The 19,718-nt window shown below is 37.6% G+C and overlaps 1 protein-coding gene across 10 annotated transcripts in view; it reads right to left on the bottom strand.

Annotated features, from left to right (window-relative positions):
* Positions 1-2,771: 2,771 nt before the first annotated feature.
* Positions 2,772-19,718, bottom strand: part of LOC117333393 — a 110,249-nt gene continuing 93,302 nt past the window's right edge. For all 10 annotated transcript variants that reach the window (XM_033892668.1, XM_033892667.1, XM_033892672.1 and 7 more), the window contains 6 exons: positions 12,215-12,365; positions 10,654-10,740; positions 9,920-10,013; positions 9,491-9,618; positions 8,437-8,600; positions 2,772-4,684 (listed from right to left, as the gene is read on the bottom strand). In XM_033892668.1, the coding sequence (XP_033748559.1) occupies positions 4,549-4,684; positions 8,437-8,600; positions 9,491-9,618; positions 9,920-10,013; positions 10,654-10,740; positions 12,215-12,365 (760 nt within the window). In that variant the 3' untranslated portion in view covers positions 2,772-4,548. The remainder of the gene's footprint in view (positions 4,685-8,436; positions 8,601-9,490; positions 9,619-9,919; positions 10,014-10,653; positions 10,741-12,214; positions 12,366-19,718) is intronic.

Here is a 19,718-nt window from a genome sequence, read left to right as displayed (position 1 = left end):
CGTACAAGTTAACAACATACAGACGTACAAGTTAACAACGTACAGACGTACAAGTTAACAACATACAGACGTACAAGTTAACAACGTACAGACGTACAAGTTAACAACATACAGACGTACAAGTTAACAGCATACAGACGTACAAGTTAACAGCATACAGACGTACAAGTTAACAGCATACAGACGTACAAGTTAACAACGTACAGACGTACAAGTTAACAACATACAGACGTACAAGTTAACACCATACAGACGTACAAGTTAACAACATACAGACGTACAAGTTAACAGCATACAGACGTACAAGTTAACAACATACAGAAGTACAAGTTAACAACATACAGACGTACAGACGTACAAGTTAACAACATACGGACGTACAAGTTAACAACATACAGACGTACAAGTTAACAACATACAGACGTACAAGTTAACAACATACAGACGTATAAGTTAACAGCATACAGACGTACAAGTTAACAACATACAGACGTACAAGTTAACAACATACAGACGTACAAGTTAACAACATACAGACGTACAAGTTAACAACATACGGACGTACAAGTTAACAACATACAGACGTACAAGTTAACAACATACAGACGTACAAGTTAACAACATACAGACGTACAAGTTAACAACATACAGACGTACAAGTTAACAAAATACAGAAGTACAAGTTAACAACATACAGACGTACAAGTTAACAACATACAGACGTACAAGTTAACAACATACAGACGTACAAGTTAACAACATACAGACGTACAAGTTAACAGCATACAGACGTACAAGTTAGCAGCATACAGACGTACAAGTTAACAACATACAGACGTACAAGTTAACAACATACAGACGTACAAGTTAACAACATACAGACGTACAAGTTAACAACATACAGACGTACAAGTTAACAACATACAGACGTACAAGTTAACAACATACAGACGTACAAGTGAACAACATACAGACGTACAAGTTAACAGCATACAGACGTACAAGTTAACAACATACGGACGTACAAGTTAACAACATACAGACGTACAAGTTAACAACGTACAGACGTACAAGTTAACAACATACAGACGTACAAGTTAACAACATACAGACGTACAAGTTAACAACATACAGACGTACAAGTTAACAACATACGGACGTACAAGTTAACAACATACAGACGTACAAGTTAACAACATACAGACGTACAAGTTAACAACATACAGACGTACAAGTTAACAACATACAGACGTACAAGTTAACAGCGTACAGACGTACAAGTTAACAACATACAGACGTACAAGTTAACAACGTACAGACGTACAAGTTAACAACGTACAGACGTACAAGTTAACAACATACAGACGTACAAGTTAACAACATACAGACGTACAAGTTAACAACATACAGACGTACAAGTTAACAACGTACAGACGTACAAGTTAACAACATACAGACGTACAAGTTAACAGCATACAGACGTACAAGTTAACAGCATACAGACGTACAAGTTAACAACATACAGACGTACAAGTTAACAACATACAGACGTACAAGTTAACAACATACAGACGTACAAGTTAACACAAGTTAACAACACAAGGTTTCGAGAGGTGGAGACTGATGAAGATCACGGGAACATTTTATGGTCGACAAAAAAAAAGAAGTTTTAATGTCATCCCCTTTTGGAAATATTCGTTTTCTTTATGCAATATGAAGTCAGATGTGCTTGATGTTTGATAATATGCCCGGTGGTTCTATTGCCACCACCCTAACTCGCGTATGAGATTGTGACCTAACCTAGATTTCACCAATCCGGTGAAAGGCTTACACCATCGGAACACCTGGTCGTATTGCCCTTTTTTCAAATCTGTATTGTTTGTTTGTATCTTGGCCTCGTTTTATCGATTTTGAATAAAAAAATACGTTTTTTTTAATATCTCAGTATTGTCTGCTCTTAAAAGATAATGTCACAAGTGTTTGTAAAGGTTTATAAATGTTCGATTCCTTGTTGACACCTGTCATGTAAATAAGGTCAAAATACACTTGATGCCAAGTACCCAAAATAATGTAATATTGGGATGGTGACGACGTGTAAGAACATTTCAAAACGAGATCATAACGATGACATTTAAACTTCATTTCCCCTTAAAATCATTAACTCCTAATAGATATATAACATAGTCTTAGAAATGACAAGGAAATACAACTTTATAACTGGTGCCCTGACTGGGCCTCAAACTCACGATCTACGGCACCCAATCACCAAGCCAGAAAATACCCACAGCTTAATTACCACTGCGCCACATCACATCACCAATATGTCAAAATATCAAATGTCTTAGCACTTTCTTTGGTACCTGTATTGACCATATCTACAATTCACCAGGGTATAAACACAAAAAAATATTGGCCAACAAATGGACAGCGTATACCGTGTATTTGATTATACCGTGTATTTGATTATACCGTGTATTTCATCTTGGTCTGTCATCCCAAGTTTCCAGTACCTTATATCACTTACCCTGATCTTATAATCTGTTAATAAAATATAAATGTTCTCATCCTCTCCTCACACATCAACAACTGTAGTACAATAGTATTATCCCTGTGGTTAACAGGGTGGCCCTTTATAGTTCATTGTAGTAGTGCTGTCATTGGCTCTAAATCACTTAAATTGTGATCAATATTGACCAGACAGTATAACATTAGATTTAGGTAATCCCCTGGGGTGGGGATAACAAGTATGAAACAAAAGTACAGAAAACTTGTTGATATTATGATAAATATACATTTAATCTCAGGAGAGTTAAGTATAGTCATGTTAAAGCATCATATCACAGCTTGGCTTGTAATGATAAAAATATATAACGTAGGATGGTAGAGTAGAACAGACATTGGGGTGTTTTATGTGTACAAGGCAGTATATGTACGAAATATGATCAAATGTTATAAGATTGCAAGTAGTCATTTCAGTAATACATATACATGTATCAATATTGATAAAACATAATGAAACAACATAAGGTTTCTCATTCAGTAACAATGCAGCTGTCCATAATTTACTAAGACCACATCTCAACTAACTTGATATACATTAACTACATTTCATTTTTTTATTTTAATAATGATCTGCCCAATGAATATTATACGTTTATTTCCTTTAAAACCTAGCTATATAATATGAATCTAAATCAATGTAAACTTGTCATTGGGGTTGAATATGAATTAAGTAAATAGTTGTCTTTGGATGATGTTTAATCTTCATTTTATCTCCTAGTACACCCAGCACTGGGCTAAATCTATTGTATTAACAAGGTGTACTACATACCAACACATCCCTTAACTACCGGTGTGGCATGGTAATTTGAAGCATGGTGAAATAAACTGGGGTCACCATACCATAATGGTAAAGAGCACCACTTTACCATGGGCTTCACTTTACCATACTACACCGGTACTCTTAAAAACTATTTTTTGATACAAGGATATTGCTATCCCAATTACAAAAACAATCATTTGTGTTTACTTTCCTTTAAAAGTAAGCAATATTTTAAATGGATTCCCTTTAAATTAATTTATCACAAAGAAAGGGAAATATATTTGCCATGGTGTAGCAGCCATCGGCCTGAGACATCCATGTTTCCATTCTTCAATAATGAGAAATAAATTAAAATGGAGGGGCTGACTAAATCCCCTTCACACTAGATGATGTAATCCAAGGAAGACAACTGTGTCTATTACAATAGCTACATATTTTCTTTTTCACATGAAAAATTAAGGGGAAACAACTCTATTTCCTTTTATACAATCAGATCATCAAATATCTTTCCTTTAGGGATTCCAAACAGAGTTAAGTGTTATAATACATGTACAGTGTTGGTTGTACAGGGACAATGCCACCTTTACATAAGTTCAGCACTGAAATCATCATTAAACTGTAAAGTCTGTATAATATACAGATGTCTGACTAAATAAAGTCCTGTACCTGACAACGTTCTGCGGTAGTATAAACAGCTGTAATTCTTACACCTACAATCAAGTGTGTTAATGCATCAGTATGGAAAGACCATTATTCCAATACTAAACATTATCATCCAGCATCTTTAACATATCCCAGTGTCATTAAGAATAGCATTTCAAACCTTCAATGTGACAACAATTACACATAGACATCTATATCCATTTTACTGAGGTTCCTAATTCAAGTCTTTCATCTAGAAACACTAGAGATGTCTTTTACTGACGGTAATTAAAGGTTCAGCACTTCTACACCGATGTCCAGCACAGTTGGTAGCACAGACATGTAGTTGCAAAGACATACAGCACTTCAGCAGGGCTGCCCAGTCCTGTTGCTAGGGAACGCATTTATATCTCAATAACAGTTAGTAAACTTCCCAACACTTTAGTCTGTTTGCTGTAACCATGAGGAGAGCTAAGTAACATTCTGGTGTCACAAGTTTTGATAAGCTGGGCTAACTTCCCTGCTGATGAGGAGTTCCCTACAATCAGTATCATATTGCCAAGGCGACCAGTGTTTCCCAATCATCAGCTGAGTTGCAGCAGTAGTTTCTTTATGGCTGGACTGACATTTACTCCTTGCATCTTCCACCTGAGAGCCCCAAAGTCTGCACACTCAATCTTCTCCTTCATGTAGTCCGGCATGTCAACAGTCTCCTGTGTTCTGTAACACAACAAAGTATATTGGTGACAAACTCTGGGTACACCATACTTACACAAACTCTGGGTACACCATACTTACACAAACTCTGGGTACATCATATGTACACAAACTCTGGGTACACCATACTTACACAAACTCTGGGTACATCATATGTACACAAACTCTGGGTACATCATACTTACACAAACTCTGGGTACACCATACTTACACAAACTCTGGGTACATGATACTTACACAAACTCTGGGTACATGATACTTACACAAACTCTGGGTACACCATACTTACACAAACTCTGGGTACACCATACTTACACAAACTCTGGGTACATCATACTTATACAAACTCTGGGTACACCATACTTACACAAACACTTTGTACATCATACTTATACAAACTCTGGGTACACCATACTTACACAAACACTTTGTACATCATACTTACACAACCTCTGGGTACACCATACTTACACAAACTATGGGTACACCATACTTACACAAACTCTGGGTACACCATACTTACACAAACTCTGGGTACACCATACTTACACAAACTCTGGGTACACCGTACTTACACAAACTCTGGGTACACCGTACTTACACAAACTCTGGGTACACCATACTTACACAAACTCTGGCTACACCATACTTACACAAACTCTGGGTACATCATACTTACACAAACTCTGGGTACACCATACTTACACAAACTCTGGCTACACCATACTTACACAAACTCTGGGTACATCATACTTACACAAACTCTGGGTACACCATACTTACACAAACTCTGGGTACATCATACTTACACAAACTCTGGGTACACCATACTTACACAAACTCTGGGTACACCATACTTACACAAACTGGGTACACCATACTTACACAAACTGGGTACATCATACTTACACAAACTCTGGGTACATCATATGTACACAAACTCTGGGTACACCATACTTACACAAACTCTGGGTACATCATACTAACACAAACACTTTGTACATCATACTTACACAAACTCTGGGTACACCATACTTACACAAACTCTGGGTACACCATACTTACACAAACTCTGGGTACATCATACTTACACAAACTCTGGGTACACCGTACTTACACAAACTCTGGGTACACCGTACTTACACAAACTCTGGGTACACCATACTTACACAAACTCTGGCTACACCATACTTACACAAACTCTGGGTACATCATACTTACACAAACTCTGGGTACACCATACTTACACAAACTCTGGGTACACCATACTTACACAAACTCTGGGTACACCATACTTACACATGAAACTCTGGGTACACCATACTTACACATGAAACTCTGGGTACACCATACTTACACATGAAACTCTGGGTACACCATACTTACACAAACTCTGGGTACATCATACTTACACAAACTCTGGGTACATCATACTTACACAAACTCTGAGTACATCATACTTACACAAACTCTGGGTACACCATACTTACACAAACTCTGGGTACATCATACTTACACAAACTCTGGGTACATCATACTTACACAAAATCTGGGTACATCATACTTACACAAACTCTGGGTACACCATACTTACACAAACTCTGGGTACACCATACTTACACAAACTCTGGGTACACCATACTTACACAAACTCTGGGTACACCATACATGTACTTACAAAATTACTGGGTACATCATACTTACACAAACTCTGGGTACACCATATTTACACAAACTCTGGGTACATCATACTTACACAAACTCTGGGTACACCATACTTACACAAACTCTGGGTACATCATACTTACACAAACTCTGGGTACATTATACTCACATTAACTCTGGGTACACCATACATGTACTTACACAAACTCTGGGTACACCATATTTACACAAACTCTGGGTACATCATACTTACACAAACTCTGGGTACACCATACTTAAACAAACTCTGGGTACATCATACTTACACAAACTCTGGGTACACCATACTTACACAAACACTTTGTACACCATACTTACACAAACTCTGGGTACACCATACTTACACAAACTCTGGGTACATCATACTTACACAAACTCTGGGTACATCATACTTACACAAACTCTGGGTACACCATACTTACACAAACTCTGGGTACACCATACTTACACAAACTCTGGGTACACCATACATGTACTTACACAATTACTGGGTACATCATACTTACACAAACTCTGGGTACACCATATTTACACAAACTCTGGGTACATCATACTTACACAAACTCTGGGTACACCATACTTACACAAACTCTGGGTACATCATACTTACACAAACTCTGGGTACATCATACTTACACAAACTCTGGGTACATCATACATGTACTTACACAAACTCTGGGTACATCATACTTACACAAACTCTGGGTACATCATACTTACACAAACTCTGGGTACATCATACTTACACAAACTCTGGGTACACCATACTTACACAAACACTGGGTACACCATACTTACACATGAAACTCTGGGTACACCATACTTACACAAACACTGGGTACACCATACTTACACATGAAACTCTGGGTACATCATACTTACACAAACTCTGGGTACATCATACTTACACAAACTCTGGGTACACCATACTTACACAAACACTGGGTACACCATACTTACACATGAAACTCTGGGTACACCATACTTACACAAACACTGGGTACACCATACTTACACAAACTCTGGGTACACCATACTTACACAAACTCTGGGTACACCATACTTACACAAACTCTGGGTACACCATACTTACACAAACTGGGTACACCATACTTACACAAACACTTTGTACGTCATACTTACACAAACTCTGGGTACACCATACTTACACAAACTGGGTACACCATACTTACACAAACACTTTGTACGTCATACTTACGCAAACTCTGGGTACACCATACTTACACAAACTCTGGGTACATCATACTTACACAAACTCTGGGTACATCATACTTACACAAACTCTGGGTACACCATACTTAGACAAACTCTGGGTACATCATACTTACACAAACTCTGGGTACATCATACTTACACAAACTCTGGGTACACCATACTTACACAAACTCTGGGTACACCATACTTACACAAACTCTGGGTACATCATATGTACACAAACTCTGGGTACATCATACTTACACAAACTCTGGGTACATCATACTTACACAAACTCTGGGTACATCATATGTACACAAACTCTGGGTACACCATACTTACACAAACTCTGGGTACATCATATGTACACAAACTCTGGGTACATCATACTTACACAAACTCTGGGTACACCATACTTACACAAACTCTGGGTACATCATACTTACACAAACTCTGGGTACATCATATGTACACAAACTCTGGGTACACCATACTTACACAAACTCTGGGTACATCATATGTACACAAACTCTGGGTACATCATACTTACACAAAGTCTGGGTACACCATACTTACACAAACTCTGGGTACATCATACTTACACATACTCTGGGTACACCATACTTACACAAACACTGGGTACATCATACTTACACAAACTCTGAGTACATCATACTTACACAAACTCTGGGTACACCATACTTACACAAACTCTGGGTACATCATACTTACACAAACTCTGGGTACACCATACTTACACAAACTCTGGGTACACCATACTTACACAAACTCTGAGTACATCATACTTACACAAACTCTGGGTACACCATACTTACACAAACTCTGGGTACATGAGACGTTCTGCTAAGGCTGACAAGGCAGAAAACAACACCAGGTCAATCTCTGCATCAGTAGAGAAGTTCATGTGGTCAACCAGCATGGTGAAGTGGTCATCTGTCAACGTGTTGACCAGGACATCCATCAGAGCCTTTCTCAAGTCCTGGTAACATCACAATCAAGCGTCCTTATTTAATTATTTAGTGAAAATTGAACTGTATTTACTTACAACATTCTTTCTTTCAAGCTTACTGAGAGTTTTCCATAGTCAGTGTCCTTGCGTCCACCTTGGTCACTGTCAAGTGAGGCTAGGTGGTTACTATTTATACAGTATAGCTTTCTTTTGAGGGCAGTATGGTGTGATAGGGTACACAGTTGAGGGATGGCATCCATGTCCAGACAACACTATCAGACCACAATGCCCTTAAAAGATGGCAATCCTATATTTATTACATCACACTTACATTTACTTTGCTAATTTCATATTAAACTGAATATTTCACACCAGAGTGTCTGTCAGCTTCAACCATTTTCATCTTCTGTGTCAATAATAACAGTAATGTCACAATATATAGATGCACATTCGATTTCGTGCAAATTTGGTAGTGCTCGGAGAAGGGGTACATACTATCAAATCATAGTGTACCTATGTGTGTGTCTGCCGACTTGTGATATACTAAATATACAAAATCTGAAGACCTAAAGTAAGGGGTGCAAGCTGTTATTGTTGTTGATGTTAAACTTTGTTATCATTTATATATTTATGATGTATGTATATAAGTTTCTGTTCTGGTGTTATCATTACAACAAGCTTAACCAGCAATATCAGATCACACTTAACGTGTGTATAATACTAACCTTGAAGGGAATTATGTATACATTCCTTTCCTTCTGTTTAGCGTTTCTGTGTGTATGATACTAACCTTGAAGGGAATTATGTATACATTCCTTTCCTTCTGTTTAGCGTTTCTGTGTGTATAATGCTAACCTTGAAGGGAGTTTTGTATACATTCCTTTCCTTCTGTTTAGCGTTTCTGTGTGTATGATACTAACCTTGAAGGGAATTATGTATACATTCCTTTCCTTCTGTTTAGCGTTTCTCCTAAACACGTCTGAATACAGCTTCTGACGCCTCTTTGTAATTTTACAGAATTCTCTGATGTATTCCTGAGTTGTCATAGCTACAAAATTAAACAAAACCATCTTAGAACTGACACATAAAAATGATTTCTTCAAAAAATAGATAAAAAAGCTCTCTTTTTTCTGAGATTATATCAACAATTAATACATAATAGTGTTGCTTTGCATTGAAAGAAATTTGTTGCTCAATTTAAGGAAAGCAGAATGATGGCAATAAAACCAGAGATTATATAATGTATGTTGTTATCCCCATATACAGTTTACAATGATGACTGTTAAATAACTTTACATTCAGTATAAAATGTTTCTCTTAATTTAAGAGTTATCTCCCCTGAAACCTACTTTCAAGGACCCTCATGTCCATGGGAAGTTCAAACCGACTAGATTGCTGAGAGAGTGCCAAACGACCAGTCACCCATGCTGCTTTTTGCTGTTTCTGGAAATAAAAAGTAAGCTATACTATAATGTATCACTCAGATAGATCAGTCGTAGAACATCAAATGGAGTCGGATTTAAATGCAGACATTATAACCTCCAAGACTAGGCTCTACAGACAAGCAAATCCAGTGAACAATGATGGAACCTGTCTGGTCTGATAATGTCATGTTGCTCCTTCCTTCAAAATGTTCTTTAACCAAAGATATCAAAGTAAATGTTTGTACATGATCTCCTTCAGTTTTAACTGTGCTAATGACCAGGTCCTAGGAATGCAGTCCATTATCCTTCACATGACAATAAGACTGACGGACAGTTTACAGTTCAGATTTCAGCCAATAGATTTATATTTATTGATACAAAATCACACATGACTAGATCTAAACATATCACACATTGTGGCCTTCTCCCTCAGCCGTTATATATATATTGTATCAAAATTTCAATCATTGTTTTACCCTCCCCTTGTATCGCAAAAATAAATTGAACTAAAAAATCAACAAGAAGGATAGAAAAGTAATTATGACTAATTATGACTATAATTATAATTATGTTCATCAAATGGAAGTGATGTAGGCATTAGTCAGTGATGTCAGTGAAGTAACTCCTACCAATACCATCAGGTAGAGGTAGTTACATACCCTCGGGGATTCCTCGGAACCAGTCATTTCCATATTCGACCAATCAAATTCACGGATGCGGGCCTTCAGTTCCTCATCTAATACATCCTGTACAAAAAATAATATAGCCATATCTTTACTGCAAGTTCATTTTGTATTTCAGAGAACATACAAAAACAATTAATTTTTTTTTTGATATTTAATTCTTACACACCAATAAAGACAACAGTTCAAAAACTATTAATCTGGATACGAAGTATGATTTTGATTTAAATGTTCTAATTTGACCTTCAACATCTTTGTGACCTTGACCTTGAGAACATGAATCTGTTCATCTTGCCATAATATTCATATCTATAATCCTTAGTTATTCAGTGTATACAATTTTAATCTTTTAATCTAGTTATTCATATGTGCCCATGACTTCGGAGCTACCTATGTTTGGTATATAATGCATGCAACACACACTGCACATTGAATAACTGACACACCTGTATCAAATACCTACATGACATTGTACATGTATACTGTTTGGTTTTAGTTGATGGCGCTTTGATGTTAGAATTACGGTAAATCAGAACTCCATAGACATCCCCCACTGACATCATAAAGGTTATTGACGGTTCCCAATATAAACAGATATCCAGTTAATATCCTGTCAACTCTCTGTGATAACATTACGGTCACAACAAAGCTACAATAAACACATAAGTCCTTAAGGTATTGCTCTATTTATTTACTGTAGAACTTAAACCTTTAATATGACACACAACAAACTCCTCGACAGTTAAAATGTCAACAGACAAAAGTGAGAGTAAATACAGGACTCAGATCTGAACCTGGAGACACCTCACAAACAGGACCCCTACTGGGAATACCTCTATCAGGGGGGACATTGTACAGACTGGACCCCTAATGGGAATACCTCTATCAGGGGAGACATTGTACAGACTGGACCCCTACTGGGAATACCTCTATCAGGGGAGACATTGTACAGACTGGATCCCTACTGGGAATACCTTTATCAGGGGAGACATTGTACAGACTGGACCCCTACTGGGAATACCTCTATCAGGGGAGACATTGTACAGACTGGACCCCTACTGGGAATACCTCTATCAGAGGAGACATTGTACAGACATGACCCCTACTGGGAATACCTCTATCAGGGGAGACATTGTACAGACTGGACCCCTACTGGGAATACCTCTATCAGGGGAGACATTGTACAGACTGGATCCCTACTGGGAATACCTCTATCAGGGGAGACATTGTACAGACTGGATCCCTACTAGGAATACCTCTATCAGGGGAGACATTGTACAGACTGGACCCCTACTGGGAATACCTCTATCAAAAGATCTCTTATATAAAGATTGTAATTCAAAATTTAAATTGGGCTCAGGAGTTGGTAAGGAACAACAAATATTGTTAGTGCATTATTTATAAATTGATATCCATAACTGTTGAAAAAAATCCACTTTCCATTTCAGAGGAAGAAATAAAGGTCAAAGTACTAAAGTATTTATATTTGGAGGATATTTTCTCTCATATTATAACATGTTCTATGGGAGTTACCTACCCCAGGGTCATCCTTGGGTTCTAGTTTTGGTTTGACCACCAGGTGGCGTTCTGACTTGCGTTTCTCCTTGGTTTTTCGCTGTTTCTCCTCCTTCTGGTATGTGGGCAGGTCAGGAACAGCAATATTCACAGTGATGTCTTTTTCCTCTTTACTGTCAAAACAAAATGATTTTTCCTGTAAATTAACTTGAGAAGTACATTCTCAATAACAGTGTTTTCGCTGACACTTATATCCCTGGTAAATTTGGTTTGTGACTTTCTTCTGTCTTAACAATAGTATAATATCATATGGACAAGAAATCTACAGAGGAGAAACAAGACGGAATCTATCTATGTAACCGGGGATTGATACCCCTATCAAAAGTGAAAAGGATTGGGATCAACTACCCAACCATGCAGGTTTTCTCTTGGTACTCTGGTTTTCTCCCACGTAAGACTCCTAGATTACACTTCCTCCAGGCCAAGTTTGGACACCTGATTTGACATGATTTAGGACATATCAAACACACTCTATATACAGTTGTACAATTATTGTATAAAAACCAATCCTAACAGTGACGTGTATACACAAATGGCAATATCAGGATTGTCAAGAAGAGTGAAATAGTATAACGGAGATCTAGGTTAGAATCTCTAAAGTGTCGGAACAAGGGGAATGTCACAACCCCTCAAAATATAACCTCAAAAATAAACCACACCAATGTAGGCCTCCAAGGTAGAACTCCAAATGTACAACCAATGTAGGCCTCCAAGGTAGAACTCCAAATGTACAACCAATGTAGGCTCACAAGGTAGAACTCCAAATATACAACGAATGTAGGCCTCCAAGTTAGAACTCCAAATATACAACCAATGTAGGCCCCCAAGGTAGAACTCCAAATGTACAACGAATGTAGGCCCCCAAGGTAGAACTCCAAATGTACAACGAATGTAGGCCTCCAAGTTAGAACTCCAAATGTACAACCAATGTTGGCCTCAAGGTAGAACTCCAAATGTACAACCAATGTAGGCCCCCAAGGTAGAACTCCAAATGTACAACCAATGTAGGCCCCCAAGGTAGAACTCCAAATGTACAACCAATGTAGGCCTCCAAGTTAGAACTCCAAATATACAACCAATGTAGGCCTCCAAGGTAGAACTCCAAATATACAACCAATGTAGGCCTCCAAGTTAGAACTCCAAATGTACACCCAATGTAGGCCCCCAAGGTAGAACTCCAAATGTACAACCAATGTAGGCCTCCAAGTTAGAACTCCAAATATACAACCAATGTAGGCTCACAAGGTAGAACTCCAAATATACAACGAATGTAGGCCTCCAAGTTAGAACTCCAAATGTACACCCAATGTAGGCCCCCAAGGTAGAACTCTAAATGTACAACCAATGTAGGCCCCCAAGTTAGAACTCCAAATGTACAACGAATGTAGGCCTCCAAGTTAGAACTCCAAATGTACAACCAATGTAGGCCTCAAGTTAGAACTATAAAGGTAGATAAACTAAGGCAGAATGGATATCCCCTCCCAATGTAGAGGTCCCATGGTCGAATCTTTAGATACAGTGGTATAAGGGTCTGCAGAAGACCACATTGCGAGAGGCTCCTCAGTGGAAACTTTGAGGCAGAGCCAACAAGCTTAAGGTGGGTTGAAGCCCCAAGTAAGGAGGCCCATGGTAGAGGTCCCTGAGTGACAATCCAATGGTACATATGCCAGGATTTGAAGTGTGGTTTGTAAGATTTCACTGGATATAATAATTGTCTGTAAAAATGATCGTATGAATAATCAATTCTCAAAAAAAATTGTTTGTTGCAAATTTCAGCTTCAAGAACAGAGATATTTCTTTTCACTTCTTATCAAATATATCTGATTAAGTGATATGGAGTGAATACAGAATTCTTAATAAGGTTTACATATAGAAATAGGAATATAAGGTAGTGTTTTTTCTTTTCAGCCTAGACATGAAAACCAAGACAATTTTGATGTAAATCCACCAGGTAAGCTCTGACAATGTTAGATTACTGCGGATAAAATATAAAGTCTGCTGAGTGAAGGAATGCCCCCTGGTGGCCAATTCTCCCAGAAAAAAACGTCAATATCATTATACTGGTTCTGGCCTGTACTGATATACCTAAGATAGTATATCTCCCATGCTGTCCCTTGATTCTCTAGCATACTGAGAAGCTAATAATACATTGGTTTAAAGTCAGACCAGTTTTCTTGTATATTGAAGAATGCCCCTCAAGAGCAACACCTATTTTTCTGTAAAAAACACATAATTGATTTATATTAGTTATTTTAACCAGTTTTCTCCTGGCACTTATTCTGCACTCTCTGTCTTCAATAAAATGTCTACAAAATAATGTCAAACAAATTAAATTTGAACCTGCACTAGTTTGATTTTCAAGACAATCTTACATAGTTATAACTCACGATATACACGCATGGACAAGTTATACATATACAGTGTAGGATAAATATTACAAAGAAGAAGAAATAGGTATAATTATCCTATTTGGTTGTGGTGTCCACACCTACCAGGTATGTTCCTCATGTTTAGTCCGTACAGTACAGATCTTGGTTCCTACCCTACAGATCTTGGTCCCTACCCTACAGATCTTGGTCCCTACCCTACAGATCTTGGTCCCTACCCTACAGATCTTGGTCCCTACCCTACAGATCTTGGTCCCTATCCTACAGATCTTGGTCCCTACCCTACAGATCTTGGTGTTAGATCTAGTTAATATCCACACTTACCGGGTATGTTCCTCATGTTTGGTCCCTACCCTACAGATCTTGGTCCTTACCCTACAGATCTTGGTCCCTACCCTACAGATCTTGGTCCCTATCCTACAGATCTTGGTCCCTACCCTACAGATCTTGGTGTTAGATCTAGTTAATATCCACACTTACCGGGTATGTTCCTCATGTTTGGTCCAGGCTACCCTGCAGATCTTGGAGTCCTGTTACTCAGGATAACACCACACATAAGGCAGTTATTTGAATTTCTGCTTATAGTCACTGATCACAACATATTTACCCACTGACATATTTAGATCATATACACCCCCTCCAGCCTGTTTAATTCTGGTATGTCAATAGTACTTACATGCTCCAATACATAACCACCTTACGTTCTATTTGTGTTTAATACTTTGACCAAATAAGTGTTACTGTGTATACTGAAATATACTTCAATTCAAATTTTATAATTGACTTCTATCACATACACTACAGACACATTGTTTTGCTTCCGAAACCTGTCATGATCATAAAATAAACACAAGGCTTAAGGGTATATGCTACCTTTCTATGCTAATCTCTTAACATAAAAGAGTTCCACATTGAGAAACTTCTATACATATTTTTCTTCATTGTGCTATTTTGGACTAATCTGAAAAATGCACACAAGGACGACTTATTTTAATATGACTATAATTAAAAAAAGGGGAAATAATAAGATAGAAGTGTCAACACTAGAATACAACGTTCATGTTACAGAAATATTCTGAACAGACATCAATAGGAGAAACCATGGACTTCTACTACCAGATCAGTGATATCACATGACTTATAATTCCTGGCTTGTTTATGATTTAAACTTCATCAAGGAGTTGCAAAATACTGCATACAACAGTAACAATTACAAAGTGAGCAAGCTAGCATGGTCAACAGTTTGGACAAAAGCAGCTTTTAATTCAGGTATTCAATTAAATTTAGATTTTAAACTGTCTGAAACAGAACCATGTAACTTACACATGTTTCTATACAGACTAGAATATACGACACTGCAGTTCTGTGTACCAATTGGGCCTTTTGTAATGTCATCCTGTGATTCTAGCCTATAGTTTAGAGTACTCTTTTTGTATTGAAAATCTATATGGGTCTTAAAATAGTTCACTCCAGCTATGGTACAATACATGGCTAGTAATTGATTCCTTCTATAAAAGTCAATTCCAGGAATGTGTATACCAGTACAAGGACTACACATGTAACTGGTGGTGTCTCCTTGTCATGGGACTTCGATCAATGAACACCATGTATAAATCAGGCAAAGAGGCTGAAATATCTCATTAATACACCTGAGTACAGGTACGGAGGCTGATTCATCTTGTTAACATACCTGTATACAGGTACAGACTGATGTATCTAGTTAACATACCTGTATACAGGTACAGACTGGTGTATCTAGTTAACATACCTGTATACAGGTACACTGGTGTATCTAGTTAACATACCTGTATATAGGTACAAACTGGTGTATCTAGTTAACATACCTGTATACAGGTACACAGACTGGTGTATCTAGTTAACATACCTGTATACAGGTACACATACTGGTGTATCTAGTTAACATACCTTTACACAGGTACACAGACTGGAGTATCTAGTTAACATACCTGTACACAGGTACACAGACTGGTGTATCGAGTTAACATACCTGTACACAAGTACACAAACTGGTGTATATAGTTAACATACCTGTATACAGGTACACAGACTGGTGTATCTAGTTAACATACATGTACACAGGTACACAGACTGGTGTATCGAGTTAACATACCTGTACACAGGTACACAAACTGGTGTGTCTAGTTAACACACCTGTACACAGGTACACAAACTGGTGTGTCTAGTTAACATACCTGTACACAGGTACACCGACTGGTAAATACTTGTATAAGTTATAGAGACTGCTGTATCCTGTTGACATACCTGTATACAGGTACAGACTGCTGTATCCTGTTGACATACCTGTATACAGATACATGGACTGCTGTATCTCTTTAACATACACTTACCTGTATACAGGTACACACAGTAACTCTTTGGCCTTGACACACTTTCTCATTCCCTCAACTCACATTTACTCATTTCTTCACCTCCTTCTAATCACAATAAATCAACTCAATTCCTTAATTGCCTCCCTCAACTCAGATATAACTCATTTTTATCATCTCATAGTTAACCAATATAATGTACACCCCTCATAGCTCACAGTTAGCCAAAATAATGTACACCCCTCATAGCTCACTGTTAACCAATATAATGTACACCCCTCATAGCTCACTGTTAGCCAATATAATGTACACCCCTCATAGCTCACTGTTAACCAATATAATGTACACCTCTCATAGCTCACTGTTAGCCAATATAATGTACACCCATCATAGCTCACTGTTAACCAATATAATGTACACCCCTCATAGCTCACTGTTAACCAAATAATGTACACCTCTGATAGCTCACTGTTAACTAATATAATGTACACCCCTCATTGCTCACTGTTAATCAATATAATGTACACCCCTCATAGCTCACTGTTAACCAAATAATGTACACCTCTCATAGTTCACTGTTAACCAATGTAATGTACACCCCTCATAGTTCACTGTTAACCAATGTAATGTACACCCCTCATAGCTCACTGTTAACCAATATAATGTACACCTCTCATAGCTCACTGTTAACCAATATAATGTACACCCCTCATAGCTCACTGTTAACCAATATAATATACACCCATCATAGCTCACTGTTAACCAATATAATATACACCCCTCATAGCTCACTGTTAACCAATATAATGTACACCCCTCATTGTTCATTGTTAACCAATATAATGTACACCCCTCATAGTTCACTGTTAACCAATATAATGTACACTCCTCATAGTTCATTGTACACCAATATAATGTACACCCCTCATAGCTCACTGTTAACCAATATAATGTACACCCCTCATAGTTCACTGTTAACCAATATAATGTACACCCCTCATAGTTCACTGTTAACCAATATAATGTACACCCCTCATAGTTCACTGTTAACCAATATAATGTACACCCCTCATAGCTCACTGTTAACCAATATAATGTACACCCCTCATAGTTCATTGTTAACCAATATAATGTACACCCCTCATAGTTCACTGTTAACCAATATAATGTACACCCCTCATAGCTCACTGTTAACCAATATAATGTACACTCCTCATAGCTCACTGTTAACCAATATAATGTACACCCCTCATAGCTCACTGTTAACTAATATAATGTACACCCCTCATAGCTCACTGTTAATCAATATAATGTACACCCCTCATAGCTCACTGTTAACCAAATAATGTACACCTCTCATAGTTCACTGTTAACCAATGTAATGTACACCCCTCATAGCTCACTGTTAACCAATATAATGTACACCCCTCATAGTTCACTGTTAACCACATGAGACATAGCTATCGTACATGTAGTGGCCATAATTCATGTCTAAGTTTCCGTGCCGTAATTTGTTTTCTATTAAACAACAAGATTGGTGTGCGTTAAAATGTACTTACTATCTTCAGACTCAGCATCTATTTTTGGCCAATCACAAATAACTTGTCTTTACCTCCAACCTAACTGAAGTCACAGAGAAATAGACCTATACAGAATGGATATTTCACCAAATATTACAAAATGGATGGTATTTTGGACATCATGGGGGCTTTCTTACGCTGATCCCCTCTAAACAAACTCCAATCCCCCATAATCCCCCAAAGATATAACTACGTTTCAACGTAAAAATCCATTGTACTTGGATTTCCAGATAAGATAAGGGGCCATTGCTTATAAACTGTGGAGAATATATCTTGGTCTGTCAATGAGGTGTTACATATTAACACAGGCAAATTACCTCCCCTGACAGGTAATATGATAAGCTCACATCAGGCTGTTTTCCATATTAGCCATTATAAGGCTGTTACTATGCATTTTATCTGGATCCCAATGACAGTTGTGTTGTGCTATATTGACCCTGTCAGAGTTAGGTAAATATGTCATTCTTTGAGCAATACCGCGTACAACACATCAGGAACCCTCCTTTACATGGTGTGTGGGGTAATGGAATATTACAGACAGGAGTGTCGGGAAGACATCAAGTGCCAATGTACATAAAACTTATTTGAACTCAAGTAATAGCAAACACAATACCTTCTAGCTATAGATAAGTATTTCATATAAAAATACCATGAATTGAAAAAAACTTTGCAAGATTTCCAAACATTCACTTCCTTCAGATTTATTATTTGATATATGTATACATGTATGATGATCAAATGAAATTCAAACAGTTTTTTCTAAGCCTATAAGTCAGAAGGCTTCTCTAGACCTATACGTCAGAAGGCTTACTCTAGGGTATTATTATATACAGAATTTACAATCTCCTGGTTATATGAAAAATATTCTACCCACCCTTGGACTGGGAGCCCACATGTTACCACTTAAATTCTCACCAGCCTGAGCTACAAATACAAACGGAGTGTTGAAAATTTGGAATTTTTCAATCAACATTTAATAAAATCCAGGTATATGAAGTATAACATTACCATTCATTGTACATTCAGCAAACCAATACAAGTCTAATAGAATTAGCATGTGCTGAGTACATGTATAAATCAAATCTGATATCTTACAGGTGAGGCATTCAAACTATTAAGTCCCTCTAAACACCAATTCATCTAAGTTTTTA

The sequence above is a fragment of the Pecten maximus genome, chromosome 8, assembly GCF_902652985.1.
Source record: "Pecten maximus chromosome 8, xPecMax1.1, whole genome shotgun sequence".
NCBI classification, from domain to species: Eukaryota; Metazoa; Mollusca; class Bivalvia; order Pectinida; family Pectinidae; genus Pecten; species Pecten maximus.
Note: the sequence above shows the minus strand (reverse complement) of the source record. Positions and strands in the feature narration are given on the sequence as shown.